We start from the raw sequence: 24,409 nt of genomic DNA, 5'->3' as shown, positions 1-24,409 counted from the left end.
TCATTTGTTCCCCAACTCCTCCCAGGTCCTATGTCCAATTTACACCAAATATGATATGTGATTTAAGCCAGAGTTTCTGTTACAGGGTTTGTTACGGCAAAACTGAAGGTCATTTGGGTCATAGGTCATAAAAACTACTCCCACCCTAACCCCCATAAAATGTCCACCAATCTTTACACACATATACGTATATAAATGGGTCCTGGAATTGCTTAGGTGAGATGAAATTTGCTAAAGGTCAATCACTGGGGTCAAGCTCATAGGTCAAAATAAGTTTTTCACTACAATTTAAAGTAAATTTGACACACATGAGGAGATGAGTTCCAGAATTGACCATGAAGGTCAAATTTGCCAAAAGTCAGTCACTGCGTCCAATGTCAAGTCTGCCTGTTTGTTGATTTACTTCTCCCAGATCTTTGATATGTCAGTAAAAGCTGACACTAAAATTGCAGAAATAATTTGTCATAGCCCTTACTGTCTTTATACCCACGTGTGCTGTTATCTAGTTTATGAAAAAAATAGACAAATTTAAAAAGACAAAGCATAAACTAATTAAAGGGACTAAGATAACAAATGAAACTTTTTTCAGAACATGCAAAACTCCTTTGCCAAATTGGCACCTGCATACTCAGAAACTCCTTGGTCAAAGACAAGCTGTAGAAGTTCTGGGCCACAAACTCATTGGCGTTTTGAAGGAGGTAGGTTGAGCCATAGTCCTCAGCAAGAGACAGGAGAGACAGACAGTTAGAGAGATCCATGGCTCCTGCTAGGAACTCCCCGCATGCTCTGGATAGGGCCGACACCTGAGGACAGAACAACAGCCACAGGAAAACCTATAGAGTGAAAACACATAAAAATTTCTTCAGATTAAAAAAACAAAACCCCAGTGTAGTAACTTGTTGCTTACTTAGCAGCACTGAGTGATTTAAGTAAAAAAAAAAACAAAAAAAAAAAACAGATCATCAACAGCATGCATTGTCTTGCTGCATTTCACATCACGGGGCCGGTGTCGCAGACCGAACAGTCCCCCCCCCCCCCCCCCCGAAAAATCGGTCTGCCTTGTTTCACTGCACATGCGTCATTTCGGACCACAACAACACGTCTGAGATGGGGTCTCTTCACTCAAAGCAATCAAATGGATTAATGGGATCGGATGATAAAGGTAAAAACCTCTTAAACTGCTTAAATCATTCTAAAGTCAGTTTTAAACAGAAACAAGGCGAAATTCCGTGACACTTTGACATGACAGATGTGCAGTGCATGCATCAGCTCGCAGCTCATTTAGCCGCAGTGTTCTGATCGTTTCATCCATCTCGTAAGATGAAATGTTCATTTGGCTGCTCCCAGTTTTGTTCGGGGTCACCACAGCAGATACAGCCAGATCCGCATTGGTAATTGGCACAAGTTTTACGCCGGATGCCCTTCCTGGCGCAACTCCAGTTGTACCTGGAGAAACACACACAGCCGCTGGTGTTCCAAAGAGGTCTCCCATCCACGTACTAACCAGATCCTACTTTGCTTAGCTTCTGAGATCTGACGGGATCAGGCTGACACAGAGCAGACCGGCTGCGTCTTTTATGATGAAATAATGCTGAATTTATGTGGAAATGATTGTTGGACAAAACCTTCAGATATATGTCGCTAAGATAGATGATGACTGGAGTTCGGTTTTAAGCAGAAACAAGGTGTTAATCCATGAACCATGGCTAATGATTCATGCGCAGTGAAGCAAGGTGGACCGATTTTTAGGGGGGACCGTTTGGTCTGCAACATTGGTGCAGCTAAAACAGCAGCACACCCATGATGAGTTTTAAAAACATCCATCCATCCATCCATTTTCTTCCGTTTTATCCGAGGTCTGGTCGCGGGGGCAGCAGCTCAAGCAAAGCCGCCAGACCTCCCGATCCACACACACCTCCCACAGCTCCTCCGGGGGAACCCCGAGGCGTTCCCAGGCTAGCCGAGAGAAGTAGTCCCTCCAGCGTATCCTGGGTCTTCCCCGAGGCTTCCTCCCAATGGGACATGCCCGGATTTTGTTTTCTTTCAAATAAATGCAGTCTATTTCTGACAGATGTCACATGTGATAAAACATTCTTATCTGTCAATCACGTAGCACTTTCCACATAATTATACGGGTTTTTCTTTGCATCAAGTTTTTTTTTCTTCTCACACAGCCCCCCCAAGAGTAAAGGTCCACTTTTAAAGACAATCAGACATTTGTGCACATGATAATAATGATACATATATTTTTTTAACAAGTAAAATGTTCAAGCCTTGTGACAGACTGCCAGCCTGTCCAGTCTGTAACCTGCTTAGTGATCACTGGGATAGCCTCCAACCCCAGGTTACCCTTAACTAATGGGCAGCCAGCTTTGGGAAGAGTCCTGGTGGATCCAAACTTCTTCCATTTGATAATGGAGGCCACTGTGCTCATTACGACCTTCAAAGCAGCAGAAGTATTTCTGTACCCTCCCACAGATTTGTACCTCGAGACAATCCTGTATTGGAGGTCTACAGACAATTCCTTTGACTATATGCTTGGTTTGTGTTCTGACATGCACTGTCAACTGTGGGACTGTATATGTAGACAGGTGTGTGCCTTTCCAAATTATGTTCAATCAACTGAATTTACCCCAGGTGGACTCCAATTAAGCTGTAGAAACATCTCAAGGATGATCAGTGGAAACAGGATGCACCTGAGCTCAATTTTGAGCTTTATGGCAAAGGCTGTGAATACTTATGTAACCGTGATCTCTTAGGGCTTTTTTTTAATTAATTAGCAAATCTAAAAAAACAAACAAACAAACAAAAACAACAACAACAAAAAACAAACTTTTTTTCACACTGTCATTATGGGGTATTGTGTATAGAATTTTGAGGGGGGAAATTTTATTTTGTCCATTTTGGAATAAGGCTGTAAAAACAAAATTTGGAAAAAGTGAAACGCTGTGAATACTTCCCAGATGCACCCTATGTATTGAATATTGGCGCTCCAATGATACTCATTTGACTTTGACAATGTCATGCAGGGAAAATTGTACATGTTCAGTTTTTTTTTTTTTTTAACTGAGTCCAATTTTGCTGTACGCACACATACAGACAATAAAGCAACCTTGTAACCTTAATCTCCTTTACAGTTAAAAGGAATGTGTTTTAGACTGACAACGCGGCATTTCTTTTTTTGTTTTTGAGAGTTTACATTTTCCTTTTTTTTTTTTTTTTTTGCATTCCAAAAGCTGCCATTTCAGTTTTGCTGTTTAAAAGTCACACATTCACCATGTGCGATTACCTAAGCGGACAAAAACCACTGCCCCGTGTGAGGATCGAACTCACGACCTTCAGGTTATTATGTGTTCGTCATAGAGGTCATATATAGAGTAGTAAAATATTTTAAGTGCTGACAGGTTATTTTTTTTATATTTATTTATGTTTTTCTTTATTCATTGACCCCTGGCATACCTTTATATTTTGTGTGTTTATCGTTAATCTTTAAAAAAAAATGCACTGTTGCACAACTTCTCAATCATAAAAAAAGTTACAAATGTAAAGAAAGTGTGAACTGAAAACGAACTATTTTGTTGAACACAGAAAAAAACGTTGACACCTCCATAAGGAACTTGAACTTTTATTTTTCTTGTATAGCTCTTTGCCCTTGTGTTTTGTTCGTTTGTTATTGCATTTGTTGAAATAAAGTTTTGTAAAAAAAAATATATATATATGGGTTTGCATCCACTGCTTGTAAATCTTACTTTGTAACACTTGATGGTGCTGTTGTGCCGGGAAGGAAAATTAAAGGCATGAATAACCGAACTGACTAGCACCTTGCAGGATGCATGAACACAGATATTTGTTATTAAACACACTGGAACTATTCCTTATGATACGTATTGAGTATTGGAGTCCAACAATGCTTATTGCATTGTATTATATCACATTTTGAAAAACTGTGTAGAGCTTTAACACCAACTGACCATTTAATTTGAAAGAGGGTACCTTGCTTAGATTCCCTTTTGGTTTCAGAACTACCTTAGTTCTTTGTGGCAGAGGTTCAACAAGATGCTGGAAACATTCCTCAAGAAATTTTGTTCCATAATGACGTCATAAAATGGCTACATCATGAGTAATCCAAAACCATAGCCACTGATCACAGCTGCGTCAGATGAGCAGAACAGTCTTTATCATTTTCAGTCAGGTTTCCACCGCTTTCATTCAACAGAAAAAAAGAGATGCAGGAGAATGTTCACTGCTGCTTCTGATACTGTAGATCACACTATCTTGATGGATAGGCTTGACCAGTGGGTGGATCCCTGTAGGTTGGCCTTGCATTGCTTTTCATGCTACCTTTCTGATAGAAGTTTAGGTGCTTCTGTGGGCAGTTTTGCATCTTCTTCTGAAACTCTGTTTTGCGGTGTGCCCCAAGGATCTGTACTTGGTCCTATTTAATTCTCCCTAAGTATGCTTCCTCTTGGTCAATTAATTGTGCACTTTAAAGTTATTTCTTATCACTGTCATGTCTATGACAGCAAAATTGACACTTGTAAGTAAATGCTTAACCCCTAACCCCATGTTACCCTTAACTAAACTAAGACGGTATAGAAAATGACTGAATAAATGAATGAATAAAATGTTTAATATCAATATTAATCTGTGTTGTAGTTGAAATACAATTCTGCACAAAGTTCAAATGATAAGTCATATAAAACATATGCATTCATAATTTAACTTTCTGCATAATTAAAGTGGGATGTGAAATAACATCATTTGAAGCAATATCTAAGATAGGGCATAACTACTCACCCTTTATTTCTAAAGCACGTTTAAAATCACAGCAGTCAACCAAAGTGCTGTACATAATTAAAAATTGGGCACCAAGTTAGCCCAAACATAAATAGATAAATTAAAAATAATAAAATTGCAACAGGTAATAAAATAAACAAAAGACAAAGTAAAATAAAAAGCAAAAAGTAGTAGGAAATAGTTTAATTTGAACTTGGTCTGTTGAAGTTTCTAGCATTAAAATCAGGTCAGTTAGGGTTACAGAAGCCATAAATATGAAAATCATTGAGGGTTTTGGGGTTAGTAATCTTACAATCAGACATGTAGGGTGTGAAATCACTTGAGGATAGGGAAAAGGCAAAGAAAAGATAAAAATGTGCAAAAAAAAAATAGTAGTAGAACACGCATTGAGCAGTATAACTAAAGTATGAAAAGGCTAGGTAACAGACCAACACCACACACTACAGGTTATGCATGCATTTAAATACAATTGATATAATAATAATAATAATAATCCATTTTATTTATAGGCACTTTTCTCAGGATGATACAGTGCATTCAGAAAGTATTCACAGTGTTTCACTTTTTCCACATTTTTTATGTCGCAGCCTTATTCCAAAATAGAGTAAATTCATTTTTTCTTTTAACATTCTACTCACAGCACCCCATAATGACACCATGATTTTTTTTTAAACAATAAACTAAGAAATCACATGCACATAAGTATTCATACCCTTTGCTCAATACTTTGTTGATGCACCTTTGGCAGCAATTACAGCTTCAAGTCTTCTTAAATATGATGCCACAAGCTTGGTGCACCTATCTTTGGGCAGTCTGACCATTCCTCTTTGTAGCACCTCTCATGCTTCATCAGGTTGGATGGGAAGCGTCCGTGCACAGCCATTTTCAGATCTCCCCAGAGATGTTCAATCAGATTCAGGTCTGGGCTCTGGCTGGGCTACTCAAGGACATTCACAGACCTGTCCTGAAGCCACTCCTTTGATAGCTTAGCTGTGTGCTTAGGGTCAGTGTCCTGCTGAAAGATGAACCGTCGCCCCAGTCTGAAATCAAGAGCGCTCTGGAGCAGGTTTTCATCCAGGATCTCACTGTAGATTGCTGCTTTCCCTCAATCCTGACTAGTCTCCCAGTTCCTGCTGCTAAAAAACATTCCCACAGCATGATGCTGCCACCACCATGCTTCACTGTAGGGATGGTGCCTGGATTCCTCCAAACATGTTGCCTGGTATTCATGCCAAAAAGTTCCATCTTTGTCTCATCAGACCAGACAATTTTGTTTCTCAGGATCTGAGAGTCCTTAATACACGCACTGTCAACTGTGGGACTTTATAGGTGTGTGTTTTTCCAAATCATGTTCAATCAACTGAATTTACTCCAGGTGGACTCCAATTAAGCTGTAGAAACATCTCAAGGATGATCAGTGGAAACAGGAGGCACCTGAGCTCAATTTTGAGCTTCATGACAAAGGCTGTGAATACTTATGTAACCGTGATTTCTTAGGGCTTTTTTTTAATTAATTTGCAAAAATCTAAAAAAAAAAAAAACAACAACAAAACAAAAAACAAACTTTTTTTCACACTGTCATTATGGGGTATTGTGTGTAGAATTTTGAGGGGGAAAAAAATTATTTCATCCATTTGGAATAAGGCTGTAACATAACAAAATTTGGAAAAGTGAAGCGCTGTGGATACTTCCCAGGTGCACTGTATGTATTGAATATTGGTGCTCCAGTGATACGCATTTGACTTTGATAATGTCATGCAGGGAAAATTGTACATGATCAGTTTTTGAGGTTTTTTTTTTTTAACTGAGTCCAATTTTGTTGTACACACATACAGACAATAAAGAAATCTTGTAACCTTAATCTCCTTTACAGTTAAAAGTAATGTGTTTTAGACTGACAACATGGTATTTCGTTTTTGTTTTTGAGGGTTTACTTTTCTTTTTTTGCCTTCCAGAAGTTGCCATTTCGGTTTTGCTGTTTAAAAGTCACACATTCAACATATGCGATTACCTAAGCGGACAAAAACCACTGCCCCGTGTGAGGATCAAACTCACGAATTTCAGATTATGAGACTGATGCGCTGCCTGAGGCTGTTGAACATAGTATTGGTTTGTATCCACTGCTTGTAAATCTTACTTTGTAACACTTGATGGTGCTGTTGTGCCGGGAAGGAAAATTAAAGGCATGAATAACCGAACTGACCAGCACCTTGCAGGATGCATGAACACAGATATTAGTTATTAAACACACTGGAACTATTCATTATGATATGTACTGAGTATTGGAAGTCCAACAATACTTATTGCATTGTATTATATCACATTTTGAAAAACTGTGTAGACCTTTAACACAAATTGACCATTTATTTTGAAAGAGGGTACCTTGCTTAGATTCCCTTTTGTTTTCAGAACTACCTTAGTTCTTTGGGGCAGAAATTCTACAAGATGTTGGAAACATTCCTCAAGAGATTTTGTTCCATAATGATGTCTTGACATGGCTACATTATCACTCATCCAAAATCATAGCCACTGATCACAGCTGCATCAGATGAGTATAACAACCTTTATCATTTTCAGTCTGGTTTCCACCACTTTCATTCAACAGAAAAAAGGAGATGCAGGAGAATGTTCAGTGTTGATGATGTTGGATCTCACTGCTGCTGCTGCTGATACTGTAGATCACAGTATCTTGATGGATAGGCTTGACCAGTGGGTGGATCCCTGTAGGTTGGTCTTGCACTGCTTTTCATGCTACCTTTCTGGTAAGAGTTTGGTGTTTCTGTGGGCAGTTTTGCATCCTCTTCTGAAACTCTGTTTTGCGGTGTGCCCCAAGGATCTGTACTTGGCCCTATTTAATTCTCCCTAAGCATGCTTCCTCTTGGTCAGTTGATTATACACATAAAAGGTATTTCTTATCACTGTTATGCTGATGACAGCCAAATTGACACTTGTAAGTAAATGCCTTGATGCAACAACAGATTGGATGGCTGCAAATTCCTTACAGCTAAATGGTGAAAAAGAGAAATTTGAAATACTGCACCACTGAGTGTAGAATTGTGGATGGTCTAGGATCCTTTTGTTCATCAGTTCATTCATCAAAAAGCCTAGATGTTACAGTGGACCAGGCTTTGTTACTGGTTCAACATGTGAAGTTTTTAATTAATTTGTTCATTTAGTTGAAAAATTATTGCAAAACCTAAGGCCATTGTCTCACAAGGGGCAATTGAAGATGATGATCCATGCTTTCATTTCAATTTGACTTGATTATTGCAATTCCCTCTTTACCTGCTTGAACCAAACACACTTGGATCACTTGCAAGTTGTCCAAAATGCTACTGTGAAGCTCTTGACCAGGTCCTCTAAGATATTACATGTGAAATCAACTTTAATTGCTCTTCATTGGCTCCCCATAAAATTCAGAATATAGTTTACAATCCTGGTGATCACCTCCCGAATTTACATGGTCAGAGTCCTAACTCCTGCTTACATTAGGAACTTGTTGCAGACTTGTGTTATGAACAGGTGTCTCGGGCCTTCTGACCTGGGTCTGCTGGTTGCTCTAAGATCCAAGTATAAGACCAAAGGTCATTGTGCTTTTGAAGTTGTATCACTTTGTAACTCTCTCCAGTGGGTTTTAAGATCTGTGGACACTTAAAAATCAGCTGAAGACCTACTTGTTGGTGCTTGGCTTTGTGTAATTTATTTTATCTACTCTTTATTCTGTTTTATGATCTATGGCCTATTTTTGATTTTAACTATTCTTAAAGTTTTCTGTGAAGCATTTTGTGCCATCTTGAAAAATGCTGTAATACTTACTTACTTATTTACTTTCTTAGTTACAGCAAAGCTTTAGTCACTGTCAGTACTGAAAATCTAGTGAAGAGAAGGTTTGGATGTTTTTCTACCTGCAAATAAGAGGAAAGTTGAAACAGCATGTCCACATTGCTGGCAGTGATGACTGCCTCTCCAGAGTATGCAAAGTCCAGAAAGAAATCCACAGCCACTGGACTCTGGTTGCCAAGGGTTACCGACCCATCATCTCTTTCTCGCATATCCACCTCAAACATCGCCCTGAACACAAACCAGTAAATGAGAACATTAGAGATATTGCGTGTCACTGAAATAAATGCATACAAACAGATCAGTTAGATGGTTGGGCAGCTACACACTAACCTGAAAAAATCACTGCATGCTGCAAGGACACAGCGATGACAAGGAAAACTGTGATCCTGGACATTTATCATGAAGTCAAAAAGTATTCCTTGTTTACGAAATGATCTGAGCACACAGAGAAGCTCCATTCCGTGTGACTCAGACACTCGCAGCACGGTGCTGCGCTCGGCGGCCACGTTGCACTGTGGAACACTGCTGGGTTTACAACTGGAAGGGGTGCTGTCCCTGTGGCTCTGGGCATTGTTGAGAGGTGATGACAACTCCACATCCATCTTCCTAAATTTTGATGAGATTAAGACAAAAAATTAATTAAAGTGACTATGTGTTTTATAAGGGCATAGTTTGTTTCACGGATTCTGAGGCAACATTGGTACCATTGCTTATCTCCAGACACAGCAGTATGAAGCTGCTCCCCCTGGATGAGACATTGTCCATCACAGGTTACTTTCGGCCTATCCCAACAGTTAGAGGGTGAGAGGCGGGGTACATGCCAGTCTGTCGCAGGACCACATATACACAGACACACCTGTCAATTTAAAGTCACCATTTCACCTGACAGTTTATTTCAGCGCTGATCAGTTGGTTTCTGCAATAAGTACATGTACCTAATATTATGGCGAGTGAGCAGCCTGTCATTCATCTATAAATAGTCTTAAATGGTCATTTCCAATGTGCTTTACGTTTAAAAAGTGTGACAAGCTCAGGAAACTCCTCTGGAAATTATTGAAGGTAGTTTGGAGACAGGATGTGGTTCCACTGTCATGGAACAAAGCGGAAGGTATTTACATTCCGAAAGAATAAAACACTAGCACTCTACGCCAGTTCAGGTCAATATCCCTACGGAATGTAGAAGGAAAGACAGTGTTTGGGATATTGGTGGAAAGACTTTCATCATTTGTTTTGGAGAATGGACTGATTAACACATCAAAGCTGGAACACTTGGTTTTCCAGGATGCTTGGAGCATACCAGTATGATATGACACACCATTCAGACAGCCAAGAAGTCAAATAAGGACCTGAGTGTGGTATGGCTGGACCTACCCATATGGGTCACTACCTCATGTTCTGCTCACGTGTGCAATCGAATTCTTATGGATCCCTGATAAAGTCACAAATTACATCATGCAGTACTATGACAACTTCTATATGCACTTGACCACTGCTAAGTACACTACCAGTTGGCAGAGGTTAGAAGTCTACTATTAAAGCGAGGAAAAGTGATAGACTTCCATTTCAACCTCACTGGTGAAGACATTCCAACCATCCAGGAACAACCTGTTAAGAGCATAAGTCGGTGGCATACAGAGGAACTGAAAGATACAAGGAGGGTGCAAGAGACAGCTAAACTGATCAATGAGGGTCTTGAATCCATTGACAACTGTGGTTTGCCTAGCAAGTTAAAGGTCTGGTGTTTTCAGTATGGGCTCATGCCTGGGATAATGTGGCCACTGATGGTGTACGAAGTGCTACTAGCCATGTAGAAGCAATAGAGCGCAAGATCAACAGTTATATAAAGAAGTGGCTGGGAGTTCCAATTAGCTTCACAAACATTGCCATCCACAGCAACCAAACAAAGTTGACTCTTCCTGTAAGATCAGGAGTGGAGGAATTCAAGGTAGCCAAAGTAAGAACCCTAATGGCTCTAAGAGTCTCAAAGGGCACTGTGGTCAGAAACATTCAGCCAGAAGTTAGATCTGGTAGGAAGTGGACAGCTAGTGTTGCTGTAGAAGAAGCTGAGGCAAGACTCAAATACAAGGAATTGGTTGGCGCAATCCAGACAGGCCAACAAGGGTTAGGGTTAATACCCCATAAGTGGTGGTCATCCTCCTCAGAGAAAGAAAGACAGGAGATGGTAACACAGGAAGCAAGAGAGGCAGAAGAAGAAAAAAGGGTTGCAGTAACAGCGGGACAAGGTGATCATTTAGTGTTCTGTGGCAAATGGAGTCTCTCCTCATTTCATTCCTGTGGCGTTCTACATATGACCTACTACCAACACTAGGAAACTTGAGCTGGTGGTATGACCAGCCAGACTGTTGTAAAGCTTGTGGGCATAAGAGAACCCTGCAGCATATCCTCAGCGCATGTCCATCTGCACTCTCCAGTGGAAAGTACACATGGAGGCACAACATGGTGCTGAAAGTGGCAGTGGAGGCTGTGAAAATGAGGGTTGTACGCATTAATGCAGCAGATGTCCCATTCCAGGCTGAGCACTTCGTACCCTTCATCGGGGAAGGCTCTGCACCGTGGCAACAAAACACCAGCAACCATGCATCCTCTCCTCTGCAAGTGACTGGCAAGTCAGTGTGGACATGGAGGGTGAAGGGAGCTTCCCAGAAGAGACTAAGGTGACTCTGCTCCGTCCAGACATTACAATATGGTCGGAACTCGCCAAGAAAGTGGTGATTGGAGAATTAATGGATCTTTCGAAGGACAACAATGATGCCGCCTATGACAGGAAGCTGTCCAAGTATGCAGAGCTGAAAGAAACATGTAAGGACAGAGGGTGGAAGGCTTTGTGTTACCCATCTGAGGTCAGCTGCTGGGTTTTGTTGCAACATGCTTCCAGAAATGGCTGCTATGATGAAAATGGAAGGAACCAAAGTCTATCATCAAAGCTGCAGTAGAAGCAGCAGAAACAGGATCTTTGTGGATCTGGAACAAGTACATCCAGATCAAACAGGTTGAGGCATAGACATTCTGAAACTCACCAGTGGCAGGTGGTGTTCCATGCACTGCTGGCCCCCCACCCCGAGGGAATATTGATCATAATGAGCCGAAATTCCTGGTGACGGCTGCTGATCAACTGATGAGGCACACAATTCCATATATATATTATACAAATAATGGATGGTAAGGAGTCCAACATAGAGAAATACTGGATGAAGAAAAGTTATATTTGACAAGGCGTAGCCAAGGTGCAGTTATATTGGACTTGCCATCCATCAATTGTTATGTTCTCCACACCCCTCCCAAATTAAGCAAACAACAAAGAGTCAAGTAAATTAGATCAATATATTTTGTTGTGAACAGCATATGATTGATTCAGATGAATGCTTCTAAAACATAGGTAGTGTGCTTGTCTACCCTCTTAGTGTTTCTGGCATCTTTGGAGTTCAGTATTTCCATCAGTTCCTCCTCTGTGAACTCAGCAAACCTCACTGGCAGATGATTTTCTGCTGTTGTTGACATGTTTGTTGCCATTTTTCAACCAGCGTCTGTCAGCTAGTTAATGACCTTTGTATGCCACGCTAGCTGTTGGCAGTAAGCTCTAACGCTATTGGTCAGTGGGAAGCGATCCAATATAACTTTTGGTCCTAGCCTTTTTGGATCCTTTTGGATCCAACATAACTTTCTGGCACCAAGCATGCCAAAATACAGGTAAATGATGGACAGAAAGGCTAATCTGTGACTGGCTATTGCAATCTGAGTATATATATATATATATATATATATATATATATATATATATATACATAGGACTGTCCATAAAGTATAGGTCCTTTTTATTTTTTTCAAAAACTATATGGATTTCATTCATATGTTTTTATGTCAAACATGCTTGAACCCTTGTGCGCATGCGTGAGTTTTTCCACGCCTGTCGGTGACGTCATTCGCCTGTGAGCACTCCTTGTGGGAGGAGTCGTCCAGCCCCTCGTCGGAATTCCTTTGTCTGAGAAGTTGCTGAGAGACTGGCACTTTGTTTGATCAAAATTTTTTCTAAACCTGTGAGACACATCAAAGTGGACACGGTTCGAAAAATTAAGCTGGTTTTCGGTGAAAATTTTAACGGCTGATGAGAGATTTTGAGGTGATACTGTCGCTTTAAGGACTTCCCACGGAGCGAGACGTCGTGCAGCACTCCCAGGCGCCGTCGCCAGCCTGTTTCAAGCTGAAAGCCTCCACATTTCAGGCTCTATTGATCCAGGACGTCGTGAGAGAACAGAGAAGTTTCAGAAGAAGTCGGTTTCAGCATTTTATCCGGATATTCCACTGTTAAAGGAGATTTTTAAATAAAAGACGTGCGGACGGGTCCGCGCGTCGGGATGCAGCCGGCGCGGTGCGGCGGCACAGGAAAAACACCTCCGTGTTGATAACCATTTGTAAAATCCAGGCGGCTTTTGATGGCTTTCAGTGGAGTGAGTATATGAGAAATTGTTTAACAGCTGGACATGTTCCAACTTGTCCTTAAGGCTTCCAACGGAGGTGTTTTTCCTGTGGCGGAGCGTCGCGGTGGCTGCGAGCCGACGCTGCAATCCGCACGCGCACGAGGGTTCAAGCATGTCTGACGTAAAAACATATGAATGAAATCCATATAGTTTTTGAAAAAAATAAAAAGGACCTATACTTTATGGACAGCCCTCGTATATATATCAACACAGTGGAAAGATGCACTGGTGTCGCCCATCTACAAGAAAGGAAGCAGACTACAGGCTATCAACTACAGACCAGTTTCACTGGCCTCCGTCATCTGCAAGACTCTTGAGCGCCTAATAGTGGTACAGCTGACTTATCACATTAAGGAAAATGGACTTCAGTGTGTACACCAGCATGGCTTTACCAAGGGGAGAAACACAGTCACCAACCTACTAGAGGTGCTAGACATTTGGACTGAGGCCCTGAGACACAACATCCCAGTGGATATCATATTTTTGGACAACGCCAAGGCATTTGATACCGTGGCACCCCAACGGCTGCTGAGACAGATATACAGCTTTGGAATCACAGGGAAGGCACTTACATAGCTTGAGCAATTCCTGGTTGGGCGACGACAGAAGGTCCCTGCGAACGGAACACACTCGACCTGTGGCGTTCCACAGGGCTCTGTGCTCGGCGCGGGATTGTTCCTGTTCTATGTGAGTGACATCCCAGACCTTCTAGGTTGTGTAATTAAGATGTTCGCAGATGATACGAAGATCTTCACAGCAATAGTCAATTCCAACAGATCTACAGGAAACCTGCAAAAAGATCTTAGGAAACTAGAGCAGTGGTCTCAGAAAATGCAAATGCGTTTCCATCCAGAAAAGTGCCACTTTCTACACCTAGGTGCCCAGAATACTGAGACACCATATACCTTGAAGAATGACCAAGGTACAGACATCGCTCTCACACAGGTGGAAGCTGAGAAGGACCTCTGTGTCACTATCGACTCCAAGTTGACCTTCTCAGATCATATGGAGGAGATCACAGTCAAAGCCAACCGGATCCTAGGATGTCTGGCACGCACCTTCAGGTACCCTGACATGAAGGTCTTCCTCCAGCTCCATGGTACACCCCATCCTTGACTATGCTTCATGTATCTGGTCACCACACTATAAGAAGGACATGGATAAGATCAAGTGCATACAACGACGGACAACGAAGCTGGTACGAGAGATTCGGCACCTGAGTTATGAGGATCACTTGAAGCACCTCAATCTACCATCGCTACTGTATAGATGCCAAAGAGCAGACCTTCTGCAATGCTTCAAGGTCATCAGAGGCATTGACGACATGACTACCATCACAGACTGCTCGGTGTGTGGTGTCAAGGTGCTTTTCGAAGCCAGCCTGGCAACAACAACATGAGGTCTCCCCTACAAGTTACAGGTACAACCAGCAACAGGTCCACAAAAGCACTTCTTTGCCACCCGAGTCATCCCCATCTGGAACAAGCTGTCTTGCCACACAGTAACAGCTGAAAGCATATATATATATATATATATATATATATATATATATATATATATATATATATATATATATATATATATATATATATATATATATATATATATATATACGAGGTCTATTAGAAAAGTATCCGACCTTATTATTTTTTTCAAAAACCATATGGATTTGAATCACGTGTGATTGCGTCAGACAAGCTTGAACCCTCGTGCGCATGCGTGAGTTTTTCCACGCCTGTCGGTTGTGTCATTCGCCTGTGAGCAGGCTTTGAGTGAGGAGTGGTCCAGCCCCCTCAGCGGATTTTCATTTTCAGGAAATGGCGGAATGATTTGGGCTTTTTTTCCATCAGAATTTTTTCAGAACTGTTAGAGACTGGCAGCTGGAAAGCATTCGAAAAATTTATCTGGCTTTCGATGAAAATGTTACGGGCTTGGTAGAGAATGAGTGTTACTGTCACTTTAAGGACGGCCCCCAGCGGGTGTGGGGCGCACCGCGCTCCGAAGCCGCCATCGACAGGCTGAATGACCATTTCATTTCTAAACGGATGGCTGTCTGGATCCGTGACCATCGTGTGCCATTTCTCTGGTTATCACAAGAGCTGGACATCAACCATTTTCCGGCAGATTTCACTTTTAACAAGAGATTTTGTCATGGAAAGCCGAGCGGAGGCTTCACGCGTCACGATGGATTCGCTACTGGAGCGAGACAAAACCACCTCCGTTTGGTCTCACAGGACGGCCTTGAGATGGCGTTCAGACAGCTGTCGGTGGTTTTTCCATCGAGTGATTATCCAAGAAATTGTGGATGTGCCTGGACATGCCTGTGAGGCTTCATCACGGCGTTGCTGTGCACCATGCGGCACCGCCGCGACGCGCGTAGCCTCCGCTCCTCTTTCCATGACAAAAACTCCTGTAACAGTGGAATGTGCCATTCATTTCCAAACTGGACGCTGTGTTTTATCCGGGATGTTGTCTGACTAGCACAGGAATTGTGAAAAGACGTGGACATCAGCACTTTTTCGGCACATTGAGACAGACAAGCGGAGGAATTCCGAGCATCGCGGCGGTGCCGCATGGCGCAAAGCAACGCCGCAAAGCGACAGTAACACTTTATTCTCTACAAGCCCGTAACATTTTCACCGAAAGCCAAATAAATTTTTCGAATGGTTTCCAGCTGCCAGTCTCTAACAGTTTCTGAAAAAATTCTGATGGAAAAAAAGCCCAAATCATTCCGCCATTTCCTGGCAATGAAAATCCGTCGAGGGGGCTGGACCACTCCTCACTCAAAGCCTGCTCACAGGTGAATGACGCAACCGACAGGCGTGGAAAAACTCACGCATGCGCACGAGGGTTCAAGCTTGTCTGACACAATCACACGTGATTCAAATCCATATGGTTTTTGAAAAAAATAATAAGGTCGGATACTGTTCTAATAGACCTCGTATATATATATATATATATATATATATATATATATATATATATATATATATATATATATATATATATACGTTCTTCACTCAGATTGCAATAGCCAATCACAGATTAGCCTTTCTGTCCATCATTTACCTGTATTTTGGCATACTTGGCGCCAGAAACTTATGTTGGATCCAGAGGGATCCAAAAAGGCTACGACCAAAAGTTATATTGTATCGGTTCCCACTGACCAATAGAGCTTACTGCCAACAGCTAGGCAATCAGAGCGCTGTATACAATTATTCATGAGATGATATCACTAATGACGTAGCGGAGGTCAGGAACTTGCTGACAGACGCTGGCTGAAAAACTGGCAACAAACATGTCAACAACAGCAGAAAATCGTCTGCCAGCGAGGTTTGCTGAGTTCACAGAGGAGGAACTGGTGGAAATATTGAATTCCAAGGATGCCAAAAACACTAAGAAGGTAGACAAGGACGCTACTGACGTTTTAGAAGCATTCATATGCTGTTGTTCACAACAAAATAAATTGATCTAATTTACTTGACTCTTTGTTGTTTGCTTAATTTGGGAGGGGGGTGGAGAACATAACAACTGGCATGTCCAATATAACTGCGCCTCGTCCAATATAACTTTTCTTCATCCAATATTTCTCTATTTCTCTATGTTGGACTCACCATCCATTATTTGTATTATATATATATATATATATATATATATATATATATATATATATATATATATATATATATATATATGTACACATTATTAATATAAAAATTTACACACAGTTAATAGCAAGAGGAGGAGATTTACTATATTTTGCAGAGTTGAAATTTTGGGCCGATCTGGGACCTGATTATATAACAGAACAATTCGTTGAAAGTATGAATTGTGCGATTCGGTACGGCAAAAAGATGTGTAATTTTCACGATAATAACGTACGAGACGTGTGACATTCCGTTTAAAATCCTTATATTTATCACATTTAAACACTGCTGTTGCATTACTTACGGTTTCAGCACCACGGACAGCTTTGATGTCACTTCCGGGTTTGTGAACGCTCACGCGCGAGGACAGTACCGCTGTCGGCCATGTTGTCACTCCTTTCATATCGGCTTGTTCAAGATTTTGAACCTCGAAATTCCCAAAAGTATTGTTTTAAGAAAGAATGTAATTTCCCACTCACTGCTTGTGGCGCCACATTATTGGTACACAGAAACATGTTTTCTGACAGGTTACGTTTATTTTAGCTCAATTGTTAATAAAAAAGTTAAGAAACAAATATCCCAATGCCACCTAGGTTGAGTCTGAATCTCATTTCTCTGACATGAGATTACACCATTATCTTTTAGGTTTATTTTAATTTTGGTCAAACTAAAACAAAACTAGTTAGGAGGTAGGAAGCACAATATTTGTGCATCAGCTTGATAGATAAGAGGAACAGTGAATGTTCAGGCTTATATGTGGTTTATAACGTTCAAACTAAATAAATATGATTAAATAGCGGTTAAATATAGGTTATGGCTCATATCTACTTCGTCATGGAAACGGAATTATTAGACATTTATTTTTTAAGGTTATGCTTTTGTCCCGAGAGTCTCTAAATTCCTTGATAGGAACTGCTGCCAGTGTGCATTTTGGCTCTCGACTTTTTGTAGAGTACATAAACACATTTATTTCAGACCAAAGCTGACTTGGTCAAAGAAGCTTCAGCACTAGCTATTTTTTCCAAGATAAAACCGAGATTTAACCTATGTATACAGATTTGATGTGTGGAACTGAAAACACACCCCTCAGCATACGAAGGGAGTGGTAAAATGGTTCTTCCGCAACCCAGGTTTTACTTCATAAAATTCAACGCATGAACACAAAGTAATTTAATAATACACGTATGATGCCAGAATTGAATACACATTTCTGTTGCGGTCCATAATATATCATGGAAGGCATACGGTAAACAATAAAAGCAAATCATAAAATATGTACGCAATGAACAATTTCATGTAAGTTAAAAACAATAATAATGAATGTAACGAATGAATAAAACACAAAAATAGGTATATAAAACATAAAATGTATTCATACATTTGGATTCAATAGAAACTACATGTTATAAAAAGGTTCCTCCTCTAAAAGCTGAACAAATAAACATCCTTTTTCATGATACTTAAAACAAGTCGATCACCAGTATGAGAAAAATATGCTGAGTGAAACTGCCATAAGTATGAAACAACTCCTTTCCATTCTATTCAAAAGTCTTATATATCAAGATTATTATTATATGTAGCTACAGTGTAGTAACATTCTGAAATATTATTTTTAGTTATCATGCCTCTGGATGAGTTCTCTAATTTAGGCACAATGCAGATAATTTCCAGGGAGATTAACTCTATGGAATTAATTAATTTAAATAAAAATGCCCCATGTGAGGATCAAACTCAAAACCTTCAGTTTATGAGACTGACATGCATGACCAAAACTGTACTAATGAAGCTGAAAAAAGTCCTGTTAACATATGCCTATGACATGATGTTAATCCATGAGATGGTGCTTCTCTGCTCTGAAGTGAAGATGAAAGACTTTCATCCAGGCAAGCTCAAGTCTCTGAAATATCAAGAGGAAATTCATTCATCCATCCACTTTCTAAATGCTTTTGTTCCAGTTCAGGGTCACAGGGTGAGTGAAGAGGTTGAAGAGGAAAATATATGATGAATTATATTTCTGATATCAGGTTATGGAAGGGAGGATGCATTTGTGCTTCATCTGCCACACCATGGAACCACCTTGAGTCTTGGATGGCAGCTTTCCAGGCAGACAACGCTTCCATCCCCATCTCTTGAAAGTGACCATCAATCTGCCACAGCCAGGTGAAACATGAATGAATGAAAATGAATGAAAACTGTTTATTTCGAACATTTGATACAACAATTACAAGATAGATCAGTAAAGACAACAACAAAAAAGTTCCTACTGTGTACCCAACATGTCCGAAAAGGGGTAGGGTGAAGCATCAGCTTATTTATCCCTACCCCTTCTTCCCCACAACCAGTAATACCCTTTGCCACATATACACATAGATTCCTACACACCTAAACCGATATCAATATATATATATATATATACATATACATACATATACACATCAACATACATACACATATATACACATATACATATATACACATATATATACACAAACATAAATATACACCTACACATACCTACTTACATACAAAATACTATATATTTACAAGCCGAAGCAAAAACAAAAACACCCTAACCCTCATTACCCTTCCTCCTCCCTATACCCAGAAAAAAACATATTTTTGTACCGCTGTTTGAACTGGTTCATGCTTGGACATTGCTTGAGCCCCACTCCCAATCTGTTCCACATCCTCACCCCACAGACAGAAATACAGAAACCTTTTAATGTTGTTCGTGCCCACTGATGCTTTAAATTAAATTTCCCCCTCAGACTGTAATCCCCTGATCTGTTAAAAAACATATTTTTAATATTTGCTGGAAGTAAATTGTTTATTGCTTTATACACAATTTGTACTGTTTGAAAATGAACCAAGTCTGTGAATTTTAAGAATTTGGATTGTAAAAATAGTGGATTTGTATGATCTCTATAGCCAGTATTATGAATAATTCTTATAGCTCTTTTCTGCATTACTGATAGTGATTGTGTTGTACCTTTATAAGTATTACCCCATACCTCTGCACAGTACTGTAAATATGGTAAAAACCAGTGAGCAGTAAAGAATGCGGAGTGAGTTGTGGTCCAGAATATGTTTCGCTTTGTTTAGAACTGAAATGCTTCTTGACAGTTTACTTTGTATATGTTTTATATGAGTCTTCCAGTTTATCTTATCATCTATTATCACCCCCAGAAACTTATTTTCATGTACCCTTTCAATATCTACCCCCTCGACTTGTAACTGAACCTGTATGTCTGTATTACAATAGCCAAATAACATGTATTTTGTTTTACTTAAGTTTAATGATAATTTGTTTCTGTCAAACCATATTTTCAATTTTCCCATTTCTATACTGATCCTCCTCAGTAACTCCTGCAAATCCCCCCCTGAACAAAAAATGCTTGTGTCATCTGCAAATAATACTAATTTTAATATTTTGGAAACATTGACAATATCATTTATATAAATTAGAAACAGTTTTGAACCCAATACTGACCCCTGTGGGACGCCACAAGCATTGTCCAAGCATGATGATGTATATTCCCCCAACTTCACAAACTGTTTTCTGTTACTTAAGTAGCTTCTCACCCAGTGCAACACCAACCCCCTAATCCCATACTGTTCAGGTTTATTGATTAATATGTCATGATTAATTGTATCAAAAGCCTTTTTAAGGTCTATAAATATTCCAACTGAATGTAATTTGTGGTCTATGGCGTTTGTAATCTCCTCAACTGATTCTATTAATGCAAGTGATGTTGAACTATGTGCTCTGAATCCATATTGACTATCAGTAAGTAATTTATGTTTATTTATGAATTTGTCTAATCTATTATTGAATAACTTTTCTAATAATTTGGAAAATTGTGGAAGCAAAGAAACAGGTCTATAATTTGTGAAGTGGTGTCTATCCCCAGTCTTATACAGCGGCACAACCTTAGCTATTTTCATTTGATTGGGAAATTTACCGGTTTGAAATGATAAGTTACAGATGTATGTTAATGGTTCTACAATCCATTCAATGACCTGTTTTACCACCACCATATCAATTTCATTTAAATCGGTAGATGTTTTATATTTACAATTATTCACAATGTCTATAATTTCATTTCCATCCACTGCTGTGAGGAACATTGAACAGGGATTTCTTTCTATGAGATTATTATCCCAATCCTCAGGTTGGGAATCGGGAATTTTTTCTGCCAAGCTTGGTCCAATATTTACAAAAAAATTATTAAAACCGTTGACTACCTCATCCTTATTTTCCTTCTTGACATTATTATCAATGAAATACTGAGGGTAACTCTGTTTTTTATTACCATTTTTGATAATGCTATTTAATATATCCCATATTCCTTTAATATTGTTTTTGTTATTATATAATATGTTACTATAATATTCCTTCCTACATACCCGTATAATATTAGTTAATCTATTTTTGTATTTCTTATATCTATTTTCTGCCTCTTTAGTCTTTAGTTTTATGAATTCTCTATACAGTGTATTTTTCTTATTACATGCATTTCGTAACCCTTTCGTCATCCATGGTCGAGCTTGGATTTTTTGTTTTCTGTAGTCTTGTTTAATTGGACAATTTTTATCATATAATGATGTAAATATTTGTAAAAAAGTTTCATATGCACTATCAACATCACTTTCACTGTATACCTTTTCCCAGTTTTGCTCCTGTAAATCCTTCTTTAGTGTGTTCATGTTTTCCTCTGTCCGCACTCGCCTGTATTTTATTTTCTCCTCTGGCTGATTCCGACGATGGTTTCTATTATAAACGATGAAAACTGGTAGATGATCACTAATGTCATTGATTAATAATCCACTCACAGTGTTATTCTCAATATCATTGCTGAATATATTATCAATTAAGGTAGCACTATGGGATGTAATTCTGCTTGGCCTGGTGATTTTTGGATATAAACTCATACTGTACATTATACTGATAAATTCATCTGTTATTTTATGCTTATTTGGATTGAGCAGATCAATATTTAAGTCACCACAAATGAACACAGTTTTTTGATTAGTTTTTGAGAACATTTTTCCCATACAGTCAGTGAATGTTTCAATACTAGATCCTGGTGCTCTATATATACAGCTGACTAATACATTTTTGCTTTTTTCTTCACATATTTCAATAGTTATACATTCTAATAAGTTATCAATCACAGTTGTCATATTGTCTACTATTTTATAATCCATGTTCTTATCCACATACACAGCCACTCCTCCTCCACTCTTATTTTTTCTGTTTACACAATTAAATTCATATCCATCCAGTTCAAAATCCATTCCTTTATCTTCATTGATCCATGTTTCTGATATAGCAATTATGTTAAATATTTTTTTAAACTGACTTAAATATTCTTTAATGTTGTTAAAGTTTGCATATAGACTTCTGCTGTTGAAATGGATTTTTGATAATTTGTTATCCGTTTTAATGATCTGATTAAACTGTTAATCTGTATAATAGCAACAACTGTCATTGATATTTGAGAAGAAATTATTGTCCGGGTCTATATCGTGCTCCAAGTCCAGTACATTGTGGTCTGTGTATTTAAATGTTCTCAGTTCTACTTTTCCATGATCAGCAATCCTTTGAGTTATATCCTTCTTGTCTCCAGATGTAGATGAATAGGTAGTAGATGAATAGGTTCCTCTGGTCTGTGTCATGGTGTTGTGATGTGTTTGTGTCCTCATACCTTATTGGTCGTATTTGTCCAGATCCTCGCTTTAAGAAACACTATTGTTCATATTTGTCCAGCTCCTCGATGTTCCTTATTGCCATGACTTTTGCTTGTTCTGGTGATCCGTTCAGTTTGATGAATATTTTACAGTTTGAAGTCCATGTGTGCTGGATTTTTCCCTGTTTCTTCAAGAAGCGTGCTTTCCTGGCGATGTCGGCATTCCGTTTGGTGAGATGTTCATTGATGAATACGTTTGTCCCTTTCAGTTTTCTTCCTTGTTTTAACAGTGCTGTTCTGTGTTTTCTGTTGATGAATCTCATGATGACGGTTCGTTTGTCACCGTCATTTCTCCGGGGCAGAGGGTGGCACGCTTCAATGTTATTTAAATCCATTTCTATACCTTTAGATAGGAGGAAATCAGCAACCTGTTTTTCCACAGAGCTGACCTCCTGTTCACTGGGCTCCCCTCCGCTCTCATCTGTTACCGCCCGTGCGTAGGACCGTGGTTTGATATGAAGACCTGTGATGATGACGTCGTTAATTCTGGTGTACTGCTCCAATTCAGCCACTCTATTTTCCAGCTGCACCAGATGCCGGTCTTTCTCGGCGTTCTGGAGCCGTAATGCCTTCACCTCCTCCACCAGATCCATGATTGATTTCTGTTGCTGCTTCACAACAGAAATCTCCTCTGATAGAAAGTCCAGAGATTTTTTAATATCGTCACCTTCCTCCGCTGTCAGAACCTTCTTAGGCCCCATGGTCGGCTTATGAGCAGCTTGTCGATCGCCGATGTTAACAGCCTGCGTTGTTTGGCACCGGGATGGATCTGCACTGCGCTGGTGCCGCGCGGCCTCGGTGTTTCCGCGCTGATGGATCCGCGGTGGCTGCACGAGGCCTCGGGGAAGCGGCACTCGTGACGCGCGGCTCTAATGACGCAGCGCGCGGCCTCAGTGAATTCACCACGTTGGGCGGGCCTCGGACGTTGTTGCTGTCCAGTCGCGGGGCTAAGTTGCCGGTTGAGGTGGTATTCCCACTGTCCGGGTTGGCAAACACCGGCGTGGCAGATGGCAACTACAAACACCACCTCTGAAAACTCAGGTACAAACTTTTTGCAGCTCGCTCTGACGACACGCAGCTCTGACTGACTGTGACTGACCCATTGCCATGGGTGTCTCCTTGGCCTTCTCCAGCTACTATGGTTCTCAACACTATACAAAGTCAACAAGGCACTGTCAGGCTTCCTCAGTAAGTTCATGCAATTGTGGACATTAAGGCGAACTCTAGGGTCATCACACAAGAGACCATCAGGTGATGCCTGTCCACTGCACTCTTCTTCATAGGCCTGAACCTCCTCTGCCAAATCATTACAAAAACTCGTCATGGACAGAGGTTTAGGAGTGGGGTGACCATCAGCCACCTCTTCTATATGGATGGAATCAACCTGTATGCCCAGAGTAAAGGTGACATCGATTCACTGATCCATCTCCTCAGGATATTCAGCAATGACATCTGCACTGGACAAGTGTGGATGAATGGTCACAAAGAGGGGGAAGGTGGTTAAGACCAAGAGAGTTAAGGTTCCTAAAGATATACAGGAGAGTTAAAAGTTCCTTGGTATCCCACAGACCAACTGGAGTCATGAAAAGCCAGAAGGCCACTCATAGTCAAGTACCTCCAAAGAATAAGGCAAGTCTAAGAATCCAGCTCAATGGCAGAAATATGATCCAAATAATCAACATGTACAGCAGTCATCATGAGATACCCTGCTGGAATAATAAGATGGCTGCTAGAAGAGATAGATAGAAGAGATAGATGCTATAAATGTCAAAACTCCCAATGCATAGAGGGTTCCACCTGAAGTCCAGCATCCTAACGATGTACTCGTATGAGCACTGAAAAGAGGAATTGTCCTTGTCTTTGCTACCACATCTGT

The 24,409-nt window shown here is 40.1% G+C and overlaps 1 protein-coding gene across 2 annotated transcripts in view; it reads right to left on the bottom strand.

The window, feature by feature from the left end:
* kbtbd3 (kelch repeat and BTB (POZ) domain containing 3) overlaps positions 1-17,183 on the bottom strand; it is a 28,711-nt gene extending 11,528 nt beyond the window's left edge. Inside the window, exons 1-5 of one of the 2 annotated variants that reach the window (XM_034169411.1) lie at positions 17,088-17,183; positions 11,753-11,773; positions 8,971-9,246; positions 8,703-8,868; positions 621-803 (exon numbers count right to left, since the gene is read on the bottom strand). In XM_034169411.1, the coding sequence (XP_034025302.1) occupies positions 621-803; positions 8,703-8,868; positions 8,971-9,242 (621 nt within the window). In that variant the 5' untranslated portion in view covers positions 9,243-9,246; positions 11,753-11,773; positions 17,088-17,183. The remainder of the gene's footprint in view (positions 1-620; positions 804-8,702; positions 8,869-8,970; positions 9,247-11,752; positions 11,774-17,087) is intronic. The other variant, XM_034169412.1, reaches the window with a different exon arrangement.
* Between the last annotated feature and the right edge of the window lie 7,226 nt (positions 17,184-24,409).

Source organism: Thalassophryne amazonica, chromosome 4 (assembly GCF_902500255.1).
Source record: "Thalassophryne amazonica chromosome 4, fThaAma1.1, whole genome shotgun sequence".
In the NCBI taxonomy this organism is placed as follows: Eukaryota; Metazoa; Chordata; class Actinopteri; order Batrachoidiformes; family Batrachoididae; genus Thalassophryne; species Thalassophryne amazonica.
The sequence above is the reverse complement of the archived record's forward strand: the minus strand, read 5'-3'. Positions and strand labels throughout refer to the sequence as shown.